This window comes from Glycine soja, chromosome 11 (genome assembly GCF_004193775.1).
Source record: "Glycine soja cultivar W05 chromosome 11, ASM419377v2, whole genome shotgun sequence".
Taxonomy (NCBI): Eukaryota; Viridiplantae; Streptophyta; class Magnoliopsida; order Fabales; family Fabaceae; genus Glycine; species Glycine soja.
Window position 1 is genome coordinate 35,370,035 of NC_041012.1, and position 13,799 is coordinate 35,383,833.

The 13,799-nt window shown below is 30.9% G+C and overlaps 1 protein-coding gene across 1 annotated transcript; it reads right to left on the reverse strand.

The window, feature by feature from the left end:
* Nucleotides 1–4,085: 4,085 nt before the first annotated feature.
* LOC114377082 (probable sucrose-phosphate synthase) lies at nt 4,086–10,009 on the reverse strand. The gene is made up of 13 exons (XM_028335474.1): nt 9,830–10,009; nt 9,665–9,754; nt 9,338–9,588; nt 9,141–9,204; nt 8,146–8,844; nt 7,418–7,534; nt 7,119–7,250; nt 6,824–7,000; nt 6,345–6,398; nt 6,202–6,264; nt 5,175–6,119; nt 4,931–5,058; nt 4,086–4,629 (listed from the first exon to the last, which is right to left on the reverse strand). The coding sequence occupies exons 1-13, from the start codon at nt 10,007–10,009 to the stop codon at nt 4,350–4,352; spliced, it is 3,180 nt and encodes a 1,059-aa protein (XP_028191275.1). The 3' UTR covers nt 4,086–4,349.
* Nucleotides 10,010–13,799: the final 3,790 nt, after the last annotated feature.

The window sequence follows — 13,799 nt, forward strand, 5'->3', positions numbered from 1 at the left end:
TTTATAACTAAATAAAGTAGGGGGGGACAGATTTTTTTATAATAAAATTCAATAGAGTATTTTATTTAAAAAAGAAGTCAAGACTCAATAGTAATGAATAACTCATTAGTAACACAATCGAGTCATAATTTAGTTAATTCATGTTCTATTTATTAGTTCCTTTAAAAATTAACAGTTTAGATAAATTCTCCCTTGAGAATTTTCTTTTCTTTTTCATCTAGAAGAATATATCCGTATATTCTTTTCTCAAGTATAAGTGGAGAGAAGAAAGGTGGTTGCTCCACCTACTAATTACGGTCTCCAAGTCATTATCGATGTCAATTATGATAATGCCATGGACATACGAATAATGAATGTTGGGTTAAGATTGTTTCCTAAAATGTATTTATTTCTCTATTATATTTTAAAAAGAATTGTTGGAAATAAGTTAAATCAAATATTATATACATCCTAATCCCTTCATTACGTTGCTAAGCATTGAATTATAACGCAAGCAAGCTTCGTGTCGTAACAACCATTGTCCAAAGAACACATGCATATGCGAGTTCCGATAAGGACAGTTAAGAATTATTCAGCCACTGGGAAATAAAGTAATATGTACGTAGTTGCTAACTGGAAAGAAGTTTGTCGATTTGGTTGGATTCGTCGTAGTTCAACCATACTTGAGTTATAAAGAATGGGACGAAGCAGAAACTTCTCAATTTAGAGGTGGTCATGGGACTCTTCATGGGTAGGGGAAAAAATGTGGTTGTAAAGAGGGAAATGGAATTCATTAAACAAAACTTTTAAACTAGTGGTTTTCAATGCCCCAAATTCTACCAATTCAATTGCTTGAAAGAAGTAAACATTTATATATGCTACTAATTAAGAAAGGTGTGAAATATTAATAATATACTCTTAAACACTTTTTAAAATACAATTTTTTACTATTGGTTAAAATTCATTATAAAGGTCAAATAAAATCTATCACCTGTGAAAATACTTTGACACTTAACTTAATGTCCATGTAAGAAGTGAAAAATAAAGTCTAAAAATTATATAAAGACATACGAGACATCTTATATATGACAAGATAAAATTATTAAGTAAATATCATGTCACAGGTTGTATGTCCAAATCCAAAATAAATTTAGAATAATACCATTAATCATATCAATGAATGATAAAGAATCATATGTTAGAGCAGTCCAAAACATATATAAATTGCAAAAAAATTATGAGTCTTACTCTTTATTTGACAAGCCTCACATGTGATTGCATGATTTTGAATAAATTTTAATTAAAATAATAAAGAATATATTAATAGAAATGTATGAGAGATATAAGTTTTTTAATTTTTACATATTATAGAGAGATAGTTTAGGTAAAGTTAATGATGGAAATAAATTAATAAAGTTATATACATCAAGGAAAAGAATATATCCGAGTATAAGTATGGTATAGTTTAGGTAAAATTGATTTATTAAAAGAAGTAGATTGACGTTAGTTGGTGGAGGCTCAGCTGTTGTGGCATTAATTGAGTGATAAGTGGGTTAACAGAATAATTAGGCGACGACAGGTGGCTGACTCTGACTCTAAGACCCTTTAGGCTTTACAAAATGTGCAGGCGACCATAAATTACATTTGCCCTGCGTTTTAGCCAAAAGACTGATGTTAAATTAATTGCAACCCTCCCTCCTCAACAATATTTGGAGCTGTTCAATATGGGGACATGGACATAGACATCCCTTTCTAGAAATATATAAGTAAATAACAATTTTATCCTTAAATTAATTTTTAAGACTGTTGGCACCAACTCAAAAGATATGTTTAAACTCATATTCTAATAACGTAAGAGATGATAACTTTTGAGTTTTGATTTTTTCCTTTTATTTATTAATAGGTAGAAATAGAAATGAGGCCGACAACTGAAGAAGAGTCATCCATGTCAAGAACTGCACCTGGACGGTATACGTAGATGTTTTTGCGGTCCAATATGGCGCACCACCACATTGCCACTCCTAAAAACTAAAATGTCGCTGTATGAACAGATACGCCAAACTAACTTTAATTTCTTTTATTAAATATGTGTCATAAATAACTATATTTTATCAACATTTTTTCATGACCGTATCATCGTAATTTCTAAAAATAATTAAATTTGTTATAAATATTCTCACGTAAGTTTCTTAGAAATAAAAGAATAATTTCGTACATTTACCACAGACTTTAATTTTTTATTGCAATAAAACTTATTTTTTCAACTCAAAAAAGCTAAATTATCTCACTTCTCCCATGAAAATATTTTTGTGGAAAAATTAGTAAAAACAAAATTTTCAAGAAACATTGTTTCTTGGACATTTTGTTTTTTTAAAAATACCTAATTCATTTTATTCTTATAAAAAGGCTACTAAATAATACTTCTAAAATTACAAATGTGAAACATTTTACTTTCATATTTGAATTAACACTTTCAAAAGAAAATTAAATTATTAATGATTTTGATCAAGATTAAATTAGGGGTAAATAGCTACTTTTGTCCCTGAATGTGTATTTTGCTAACAAATATATTTTTTAAGGATGAAAATACAAAATTTAGTCCCTGGAAGTATAAAAAGTGCGACAAATATATTCGTCTGTTAACTTTTGTTTATCATCATTAATAAAATAGTCTACGTGACACATAGGAACAAATTTGTCACTGAGCGTGGTCATCTCTAATTGACAACATAAGAGCATATTTGTCATATAATATTTTTTTTGACATTTTATCTTCCCACTAATATGTTCCTAAAATATGAAAATATAAAATTTAGTCCCCGAAAGTGTAAAAAATACGACAAATATATTCAAATGTTAATAGTAGATTGCGACTAATTATTATAATTTGAAAAATAATTATAATGATTGTGACAAATTTTTTTAACAAACTTATAAATTAAATTGAGTCTAAAAGAAAAAAGAATACTTGTTTTATAAACTATAAATAATTCTTTTACACTCTAATGCTTGATGAAAGGTTCAAGTAAAAAAATGTTTATTATAAAGCATTATAGTTAAATTAGATCCATGAATAATTTTTAGGGAAAATTGTAATTACAATTACACTTTTAATTTATAAAAAATACTCACCTTCTTTGGAATGATTTTTTTAAGGTTATGATTTTTTTAAATGACCAGGCAATAAAAGATAATTGTATATGATTTTAAAAAAATTAAAAATCAACAAAGTTTTATTATAATTTATAATTTGATGATATTGCATATACTAATAGACATTCATATTTTATTATAAAAATTTATAAAAAAAACAATTAAATAAATAGTATTTGATTAAATATAAACAATGATTTTCTTATCATTTTACATTAAAATTTCTTTTTTTTTTCTATATTGATAGCATTTATTCAAGAGTTAACAATCAAATGATTGATTTTTTTTGTAGTTGAAAAAAAGTAAGAAGAATTCGTCAAAACAATAAAAATTCACTTTCATTGGTAATATTTTATGCATGTCTAAAACTTTAATGAAGTTTGAAAATTATATAACGAAAATAGACATTTACCGGTGTGGTATAGCTCTCCCAAAATTTTGTCACAATAATTATAACTTTTTTCAAAAATATAATAATTAATCACAATATATTATTAACGTCCAAATATATGTCACACTTTTTAAGGGACTAAATTTTGCATTTTCATATTTCTAGACGCATTTGTTAGCGAAGTGAAAAAATAAAAAGTTAAAAAAATATTATATGATAAAATAAAGTGTGCCACAAGACAAAATAAAGATGTACTTGACACTCAAGGCATAAAATACCCTATTCGAGTAGAAACCATCAAGTTTCTTTATGATTCACAAAAGGTCTGGACAATGATCTTTACTGACCTGAATTGAATCTCCTATATTCTTGGTTCTTGAATCTTGATTTTTTACTTCGTAATCTTTTTTTATAGATTTGTGTATACTGAACGAGGAAGAAGAAAAGGAAAAGAAGAAAGAGTATGTTGAGTATAAGAGGAATTTGGATATTTGCCATCCAGCGAGATTGTGATCACCAGTCACGAGATATAAGCCGGTATAAAATCGACAAAAGAAACGAGGCACGAGAAATGAGAAGTGGCCTTCATTAAAAATGTAATATGTAGATACAGAACCAACAAGGAGATAAGTGGGGAAACAAGAGGAAATATGTTTCATGGGGAAGTTTGTGAGGAAGAGAATGATATAGAAGTTACAGAGAAGAGAGGAGGAAAAAAGCTTTATGAACATTGTGGATAAAATTCAGATATCTGCTTGCTCAGAAGTAGGTTTCATAGCAGACACACACTAAGAGGCATATAACTAGAAATGACTTTCAAATTTTTTCATCCATTGAGATATCCCACTTTTTCGATCAAAGCCTGGATATCAGCACCGCTACTCCCCTCAGTTGCCTCGACGATGTTGGGGCTGTCCAATGGCGTGACATCTGAAAGAGGGTAGCTTCTGTTATTATGGAGTTGACTGATTGCACTGCTTCCCACTCCCTTCAGTATGACACTTTTGTGTAGGCCACCAAGAAGTCCTTCGTAATCTGTGTCACCGCATTCTCCAACGAACACCACCATCTTTGACAGTTCAAAACCCCATCGAACATATAGGTATCTGAAGTAAAAGCACATTAAGTCATCAGATGACACAATAGAGGAACTCCCGTAAGAGAAAAGAAAAATAGTTCCTTAGATGTAAAAGATCATGGCTGATAGTGATAACTTGCTTCTGTCCCAGCACATTTGCACAGACATCGCATAATTTCATGAAAAAATGTCAGAAAGAAATGCAGTAACTGTCTGCCTCCTCACCCCTCCATCCCAAAGGAGAGAAAAGCAGACGCCGATGTATACAAATATACAGCAATTCTAACTTTTGGCAAGATGGGATTTTTGGACTTATGATTCAACAATACCTGAGGGCTTGGGAACGAGATGCCAGCACTGGAATGACATTCAGTCTTGTCCCATTTTGACAATATATCGGATGGCAACGCAGAGCTTGGATCCGTAATAACTTGCGAAGCTCCTTCACAGGGGGAGCCTGCATAAAACAATAAAGCTCAAGTGAATCTGCACAAAAAATTCTACACTGAATCTTAATGACTAAAAATGGTTTTAAATACAAATTCATGAACTAGAAATAGAATGAAAAATTACCATTCCTGGCTTTCGCACTTTGAAAGCATAACAGTAGTCAGTAGAAAGCTGTTCAGCAGGACTCACAATTTGTTCGTCATTATCACCCTTCTTATCAGTGATTGAATCAGCCCATCGCACTAAAGTCTTCCTCAACCCTTCTCCACCCCAACGGTATTCAATGTGTGAGTGGTAATACAAGTCAACCACAAATGGGCGATCTCCGGGATTGAGGGATGGATAGTATAGATCACTGCCACTATTGCAAATATAAGCATCAAAATCAATGGGACTCAAGCCACCTGAGATTAGAAATGACTGTATCTCTGATATTGTTAATGATGTTGACAATATGAAACCTACAGTGCTCTCTGCCCTATCCTTTCCAGCAGACTCAAAGATGGCTTTAATAGTTTCAAGAAGGCTTGAAGTGGTATCACAATCCACAGCAATGACAAACAGATGTTTTCTTCTCCTTAATGGAGGAAATTTACCAGCATTTGGATTCTGATCGGATTTTTCTGTAGCCCCACCCCTGCGTGTGTCCTTAGAGATGCCCTTTGACCATGACAAAACAGCATTCTCTAATTTTGCCCCTCTATCAGCAGCATTTCCATCAGAATTCAAAGAATTGTCATTTCCACTACCCTCACTCTTCTCTCCATCTAATGAAAACTTCAGATTTAGAGACAAGTCCTGTAAATCTCTCAAGGAATCACCTGGTGAATCTGATTCTGAACTTTCACCTCCATCCTCACTTCGCTGCCATTGTGGATGCCTTGGCTTGCAAGTGGCTATTTTAGAAAGGTAAGTCTTACAGTGCTCGGGCCATGAAAATAAATGAATATTCTTTAACCCATTCTGTCTACATTTTGCCCAAAGTTGTTTGTTGCTAACAAGCTTCAAAAGAGCATCAGCAATAGACTGCTGATCATGGGGATCTACGAGCAGACCATTGTCAAGTACCTGTATTAACAACCAATCAGGCATGGAAATTTCCAAGGGAACCTTTTCAAATCAATACATAACCACTAATCAGTAAGCATACCCTATGAATATCAACAGGACCTCCATTTTTAGTAGCAACAATTGGCAAACCATGAGCAGCTGCCTGTTCAACAAATACACAAGTTAAAGTTTACATCTCCAAAAAGAAACCAATAATAAATAATTCAAGATTGAGAAGATCACCTCAATTAAGGTAAGACCAAATGGCTCAATGAAAGCTGGATTAATGAAAACACCCTGCATAAATATTGGATCTGAATGAAATGTAAAATGACAACAAAGTTTGCAGAGCAAAGAATTAAACAAGATACGATGAAGATATATTGGCTCACTTAAGAGCTTTGGCTTATGATTGATGGCATTATGGTATTATTGAAGTATACTTTTCCTTAGTTATAAATGAAATTTAAGTATTATTTGAGAACATTGAATATTAACTTGTTTTAGGTGTTGAACCGTGTATGTTGAAGTTCTTCATTAACGTGTTTCGAATGGTATGAGATGTTACAATTCACATTTAAAAAATTTAACAAACAATTCTAAAAGAAAATCACAATTCAACAACTATGCTTAAGAGAAGTACAAAGTTAGCGATTTTCTTCTAATCCATTTTAAGTTTAAATTGACAGATCATGTATTATAATCAAATAGATAAAGTTAACCTTTGTCTTTGCTGCTAGGCGATATATGTCAGGAACATCATATTGTTTGTGATGTTTAGGATATGCCACTTGCCCATACAGATCATACTTGTCAATCAACTTAAGTACCGAGAGAAGAACAGAAGCATTTGTGCTTGACATCTCATCAATTCCATCTCGGTTACCCATAATTAATGTCTGAAAAGCCAAAGGAGGGACAAATAATTGATCAGTCAGGTAAATCAATTCAGATGGCCTGAAAATCAGGAACAAATGATACTCAAAAAGTGCAGACTGATCACTCATAGTTTCATACAAGGTTGGCAAGCTCTTGAAGAGGACGGCATTCTCCAAATGCTTTTACCAAAGTTGTGATGTTCTTTTTAGGGTCTGGTCTAGCGAGAGCAAGTATCATAGGCTTGCGAGGGTTGGTAAAGAAGCGCATTATCTAGCAATCACAAAGTTTAAATTGGCATTAAATTTCATTTTGTATAAAATTACAGGAAGAACTTGCTAGTCAATAGACATCAAACCTAATCGATTATAATTCAAAAGCATTGAACTGTATAATTATTCAGGAAACATTAAACGAAATGCAGAAGGCATATTTATAACCTCAGACCAAATAGGTGGATCTTGGGGGGCAGGATGATCCAAATTTCCTTCTGGTTCACCTTCTATATCACCATCGTGTGGAACAATATGATGGAACTCCATACCAGGTGGAATTGTCTGCAAGATGCGATGAGATTATAACATCTAATTTTACATGACATACCACTTGCAATGAAATATTACTTAAAAACTAAAATCTAGCATCAGGAGCAGGACTCCACAATAACTGCTGTTATCAAATATCAAGAGGTAGTGAGGGTACTATGCAACTAAAAGCTATGCCTATAGTCTTCTAAAACAATGCATTCACAAGAAGGCAAGATACTCAATATCCGAGTTTGCTTCCATACACACAAAACAAAAGTATTTTTTTTCCTGGACAGACTAATAAGCCATACTAGTAGAAAGATGGAAAACAATACTTCATCCCCCATCCCAAGCTTAAATAAGAAATCCAATAACAAGAAAAACAGAAAAAGTGCTCATATATGACCCTATCTAATACAAATTAAGCAAGTAGCAAGACATTTTGCTTTAAGAGTCAGGTTATACAAAAAGGCTCAAATCAGTCACCAAGATAGAAAAATGAACTTACTATATCTCAATGCAAAGGTATATAAACTTGAAATTTTAACTCTAGCCACCTGAAATCTATAATTCAAAATCATGGTCCACAAGAAAGGTCATTAAGATGTAGCTTGAAAGTTTAATTTTGATCCAGTACTTACCGCCATGCGAGGCATGAATCTCCCATAGCAGCTCACATTACGCCTGATCCTTGCTCGTAGTTTACGCTCCAATACAGGATCAAAACCATCATACAAGCGCCATTGTTCTTCTATTTCCTGTCTAGTGCTTGTGATGACTATTTCAGAACCATCAAGGGCCAATTCCTCAGCTTCAATCCTACGCATAATCTTGTAAGTTGTGTTTATTTCATCCTTTGATAGTCTACCTTGCTTTAAAAGTTGTTCCAACTTATCTCGGCCAAGTGAGTGGCCAGTAAAAAGCATTGGAACATTTAATGCGCCAGACAGAAGAGCAGCAGAGTCACCTGCATCTGCATAATGTCCGTGGATGGCAACAGGCCAGACAGCATGCCCACTGCCAATCTGTTCCCCAAGAGACTTGGACATCTGTATAATGTGGTTAAGCGCTCCATCAACAAATTCAGGAATGTAAGGCCAGAGAAGTTCTTTTGGAATATATTTATCTCTTGGACCAAAGGGAATACGAACGATATAAGAACCACTGCTTTCTCCAGTGTCATCTCCAAAATCATCTGTGTCTCTTGGAGACAACATTTCCGTCGGCTCCCCATAACTCCAATCTACATCTGGCGCCGACACTTGTCTAGTTAGCAAATCAACCCGATAAACTCCTGGCATTGATCCCAATGCCCTTGCAAGTTCCACAACGTACTTAACCTGTTCAGCAGAAATACACATACAGACAGACAGAAAGATTAGTTTCCAACATATTGGCATAAGTAAAAAGCCAAGGGGTATGTTTGCTTCTATCTTCATTTCCTATTTTTCATTTTCTATTTTTTACTTTTAATTACAAAATTGTTACATTGTTTTCAATTTATTTCTGTACAATTCTTTGAAAACAATGTGTCAATTTTGTAATTAGAGGTGAAAACAGAGAATGAATTCTGAAAGTAAACGGGACCTAAGAGAATCAATCTTAACAGCAAACAAGATAAGATGAAAAGTATTACCTGACCACCCGTGTCAGAATCACGTCCCAGCTCCATATTCTCGCCTCGTATTAGGCCATGAATGCTGCAGATACATACACACTCTTTGTTAAAATCAAGAAACAAGCAGACTAACTACAAATCTACGACATTAAATTATTAATCTAATCATAATAAGGGATTGATTGAACTACGAATGAGGTGAAGGATAGACGTACCTGATGAGCACAATGTAGAGCTTCTTCCCTTTCTGACTGTTGGCCCAAGTCTCCATGGCATCAGCGGAACTGATTCTGGGCAACCTGGATCGGTTGAAGTCGCCGACGCCGCCGTGAGCGGACAAGTCACTCAAGGGATCGCCCTTCTCTCCTTCCGACAAGTCCTCCGACATATCAGCGGTGGCTTCCCTGCGACCCCGCTCGCGCTCCAAACGACGCTTGTTGACTCTCAGCGCAGTCTCACTCTCCAGCTACTCCATGATGACTAATCAGCAGTGAAAAAGAAGAAGCATAATACAAAATAGAGAGAATTAAGAGAAACAGAACCTGCTTCTTTTGGCGAGCGAGGTTCCAAATCCGCCAGCACATGTTCTCGAGCCTGGTGTTCCTCTCCTGAGGACTCCTGGTGGAGGAAGCCTGGAGGAAGGAAATCAGAGGAAGGGATGGAATAAAAGAAGAAAGAAGAAAGGAGAGAGTAGTATGGGAGGGTACCCGAACCCAAGAGCGATAGAGATCGGTCTCATCGAAGCCAATAACCTCTTGGACGAAGTAGCGAGTAGGGCTGAACCTGCCTCTCTCTCGGAGAAGAAGAGAGGACTTGGCATCGTCCAGGCCAGGACCCACGTCAAGTATAGCTTCAAGGTAGCTGTTCAGCCAATCGTTTCCTGCCATTTATACTCTGCTTCTTGCTGCTGCCAAGGAGAATTCAAACAAGTTTATGTCATCGGAAATACTTTCTTACACCGACCTAGATTGCCATCCCATCACGGAGGATATTAATCTCTTATCACGTAATCATTCAAACTTTACATTTTATTAACCAAAATCTTTATATTGTCTTTGAATATAGAAACATAAAAGAAATCAAAATTTAAATACTTCCTTTATTATTTGTCCTGCTTAGTGAATCTCTTACTATTAAATTCCAAATCTTATATCTTTCTTCCTATTAGTTAAATTGTAATTTTAGTTTTCTTTTATTTTTAATTCAATTTTTTTGTTTCTTTTTAGTTTTTTTACAATTTTTATCTCTACGTTTTAGAAAATATCTACCATTTTGGTTCAATATTAACTTTTTTATATTTTTTATTTTAATTAATTAAATTATTTTCCAATAATACCTTAAATAAATATATTAAGTCTAAAGTTTAATTGGATCAAAATAAAATAAATAAATAAACAAAACGTATAAAAAATTGAGAATTATATTAATAGGGACATGATTCCTGAAAATGTAATTTTATATCACCGAATAAACACTCTGATATATGTTTGCAAAAAAAGTTTGAAGTACTAACAATTAATTCAATTCCTTTCTCATGTAACTTGTTTATTTCAAATTATACTTTTGATGCTCAGAGTATTATAATTGTATAATTTTGATCCTAAGTTGTAATAACACAAATTAGATATTTAAGTATTGCAGTTGTGAACTTTTTAATAATATTAATAATAATAATGACAAAGTTGATATTAATAAATATTTTCATAAATTAATATTAGTACAAAAGGCATTAAACCGAATTATATTTATTAATTGATATTTTTGATATCTAATAAGCATGTTAAATATTATTAATATCCAATATATATACTATTTTTTTATTAATTGTAATATTAATTTTAATATTACTAGTATATATAATATTAATATTGTTTATTTAATAGAATGAGATATACGTTAAAAATATCATATATCATGCAGCTCTAACCCTATTTTACTCTCCTAATAAAAAGTACATTATACAAAAAGATAGGATAAGCAATAGGATAAAGGAACTTATGTTTTATTAGTGTTTTAAACAATTTACTACAATGAAAATAGAATAATTATTCTATATATATATATATATATATATATATATATAGCCATCAAACAGGTCCAATAACACAGAGTTTGAATAGACTGATGGGTCCTGTTGATTTGAAAATTCATAGACTGGAGTATTTTTAGGTGGATACTAGATCCCAATTTTTTTTAACTATATTAAAATATACAAATATTATTAGCCTTGTTTTTTTTTTCCATATGCAACGTTTGGGACTGAATACCTATTTTTTATTTTTGTATTTATTTTAATTTTTTTATATTTTTGTGTGTTTTTCTTTTTCAAAATCCCTATTTTATATTTCTTTAATTATTCAACCAGATAACATGACCCGACTTAACTCAATTGTGATCGTATCAGGTTGAGTAAGGTTGTTTTACATAAATTTAACAAATTCAACTCAACCTATATTCATTCTTAATATGGACAATCAATATTATTTTAATTAGTTTTAAACCAAAAAAAAAAAAACAAACATTAACCATCGATTTTTCTAAAAGATAAAACATTCACTATCGATTTAAACTATACAGTTAGAATTCGTTATTCTCATGCTTTTCATCAATTAGAAACACATCAATTTATATTTTTATGTCAAAATGAGTCTATTAAAGAGTAGTTAGTTTCCTTAAATACGGTTCTGAATTCAATTTTACATATGAACAAAATTCGCCTAAAATATTAAAATGAGTACATTTCATATAAGGTTTACATAATTTGTATACGGGAATTACAAGTTTAAAAACAATAAAGTTTAATTCAAACACTTTATTTTTTTTATTTTTTTCCATTCGGATTGTCGTTTTCACGTTAATTCCCCGCTTATCTGAGGAGTCAAGTAAATGTTTCGGTGATTATTACACATTTATATAATATATAATATTATAATTATAATATATAAACAAAAACTTGGTAGAGTAGCGGACACATGGCATACTTGTAGTGTGAATGCTTTCTGTAATGTTAAAATAACAACAAACATGTAAAGTTACTTAGGTGTATGTTTGGTTCTCAAGTTAAAATGTACTTTTGAACTAAAAATAATTTTGTTAAAGAATTAAAATTCTAATAATATTTACTTTTATTTTATTTTGATCCATTAAAATTACATTGAAACATATACACAGTGTTTTTAATTTCAATCCAAATATATACTATATTAATTTAACTTACACTACTCATTTTTAGAAAGAATAATTTAACAAGTTATATTTTAAATGTGTTTATAAAATTTATAATTATAATTTTCTAACTTATTCTTTTTTTAAAAAAAATCAGCGAGTGTCATTAGCAAACTATATATGTATTTGTTAAACATGTGTGTATTTTAAGAAATTTGTAGTTATAATTTACTGACTTATTTGTTCTAAAAAATAAGTGAGTGTAAGTGTAACTTAACAAATATAATAGATTAAATAAATAAATAATTTAAAATACAAACAAAAATCTGGAAGAATAGAAGACTTTTCGTGCAAATACTCTTTGCAATGTTAAACTGATAATAATTAATAATAAACAATCTGCTAATAAATATTTAAAGTTTCTAATTAAATAATTAAAATTTGAATGTTGAATAAAAATGTGAAATTTAATATGTTTAAGTTTTAAATTTTTTTTAACTAATTAAAAAAATGTTGTATGAAAGGCAAAAAAATAAAAACTATAGCTACTTTAACGATATTCTTATTTCGAAAGAAATTAATCATTTATTATAAGAGTGAGATATTTTTAATATGCAGTAAAAAATTATAATTTTAAAATAAAAATACTAAATATAATTTACTTAATATCTTATAAATATTGATTAAATAATAATAATAATAACAATAACAACAATTATTATGGTTTGTGGGTACGTGTCGCTTTCGTCACTAAGTCTAAAATGATATCCTGCAATCATTGAAAATACTCTATTTTTTTGGCCAGGCCGTTCTGAAAATACTTTAACACCCCTGCATTGAACGGCTTAAATCGTTTTTGGACGTACACTTGACGAGTTTTAGAATATAGGATCTCAATTATTAGAATACAACTTTGTTAAACAAACCTAATTGATCAACTTATCTAACCAATATGCTTAACATTTGATATTTGATTGTCTATTAGCAAATGTTCTTTTTTTTTGTATGTTAGGTTTGCAGATTCTTTCTCTAGGTATGTTTAGAAGATATTATTTTTTTAAAATGAAATATGTCTTTTCCATATAACTAAATAGTTTTTAAAAAATTAAAATGATCATAAATGTGTATAAAGAAAAACTTGAAATATCATATAATGATATATTATTGCCTTATTTTACAATAAATAAAAATATTTAAACAATTCAACTAAATAAATAGATAAGTAATTGTTAAAAGGGTGCTAAATTTTTAATGTGAAAACTCTCTTGATATAAGAGGTAAAAACCACAATACCAAAATTATAAAAAAAACTTAATTGCATATTTTACTATTTAATTATTATTATTTTGTAAATATTATTATCTTTTTTCTATGCATTTTATCATCATCTTTTTTAAAAAAATTGTGCAATTTACAAATATGTTAAATGTGTCACAAAGTGTTGATGTGTTAATAAAAAATGATGTTGTTTTGTCACAATTTTTTATGAAAAGGTCATTTTGCTACTAACAT

What these genes read in the sequence shown, in the direction of transcription:
- LOC114377082 (XM_028335474.1), bottom strand. Translation starts at nt 10,009, where the DNA reads ATGGCAGGAAACGATTGGCTGAACAGCTACCTTGAAGCTATACTTGAC. An exon ending in TCTATCGCTCTTGGGTTCGG is followed by an intron (nt 9,755 to 9,829) that starts GTACCCTCCCAT and finishes TCCTTCCTCCAG; the next exon opens with GCTTCCTCCACCAGGAGTCC. An exon ending in ATCCACCTATTTGGTCTGAG is followed by an intron (nt 7,251 to 7,417) that starts GTTATAAATATG and finishes TGTGATTGCTAG; the next exon opens with ATAATGCGCTTCTTTACCAA.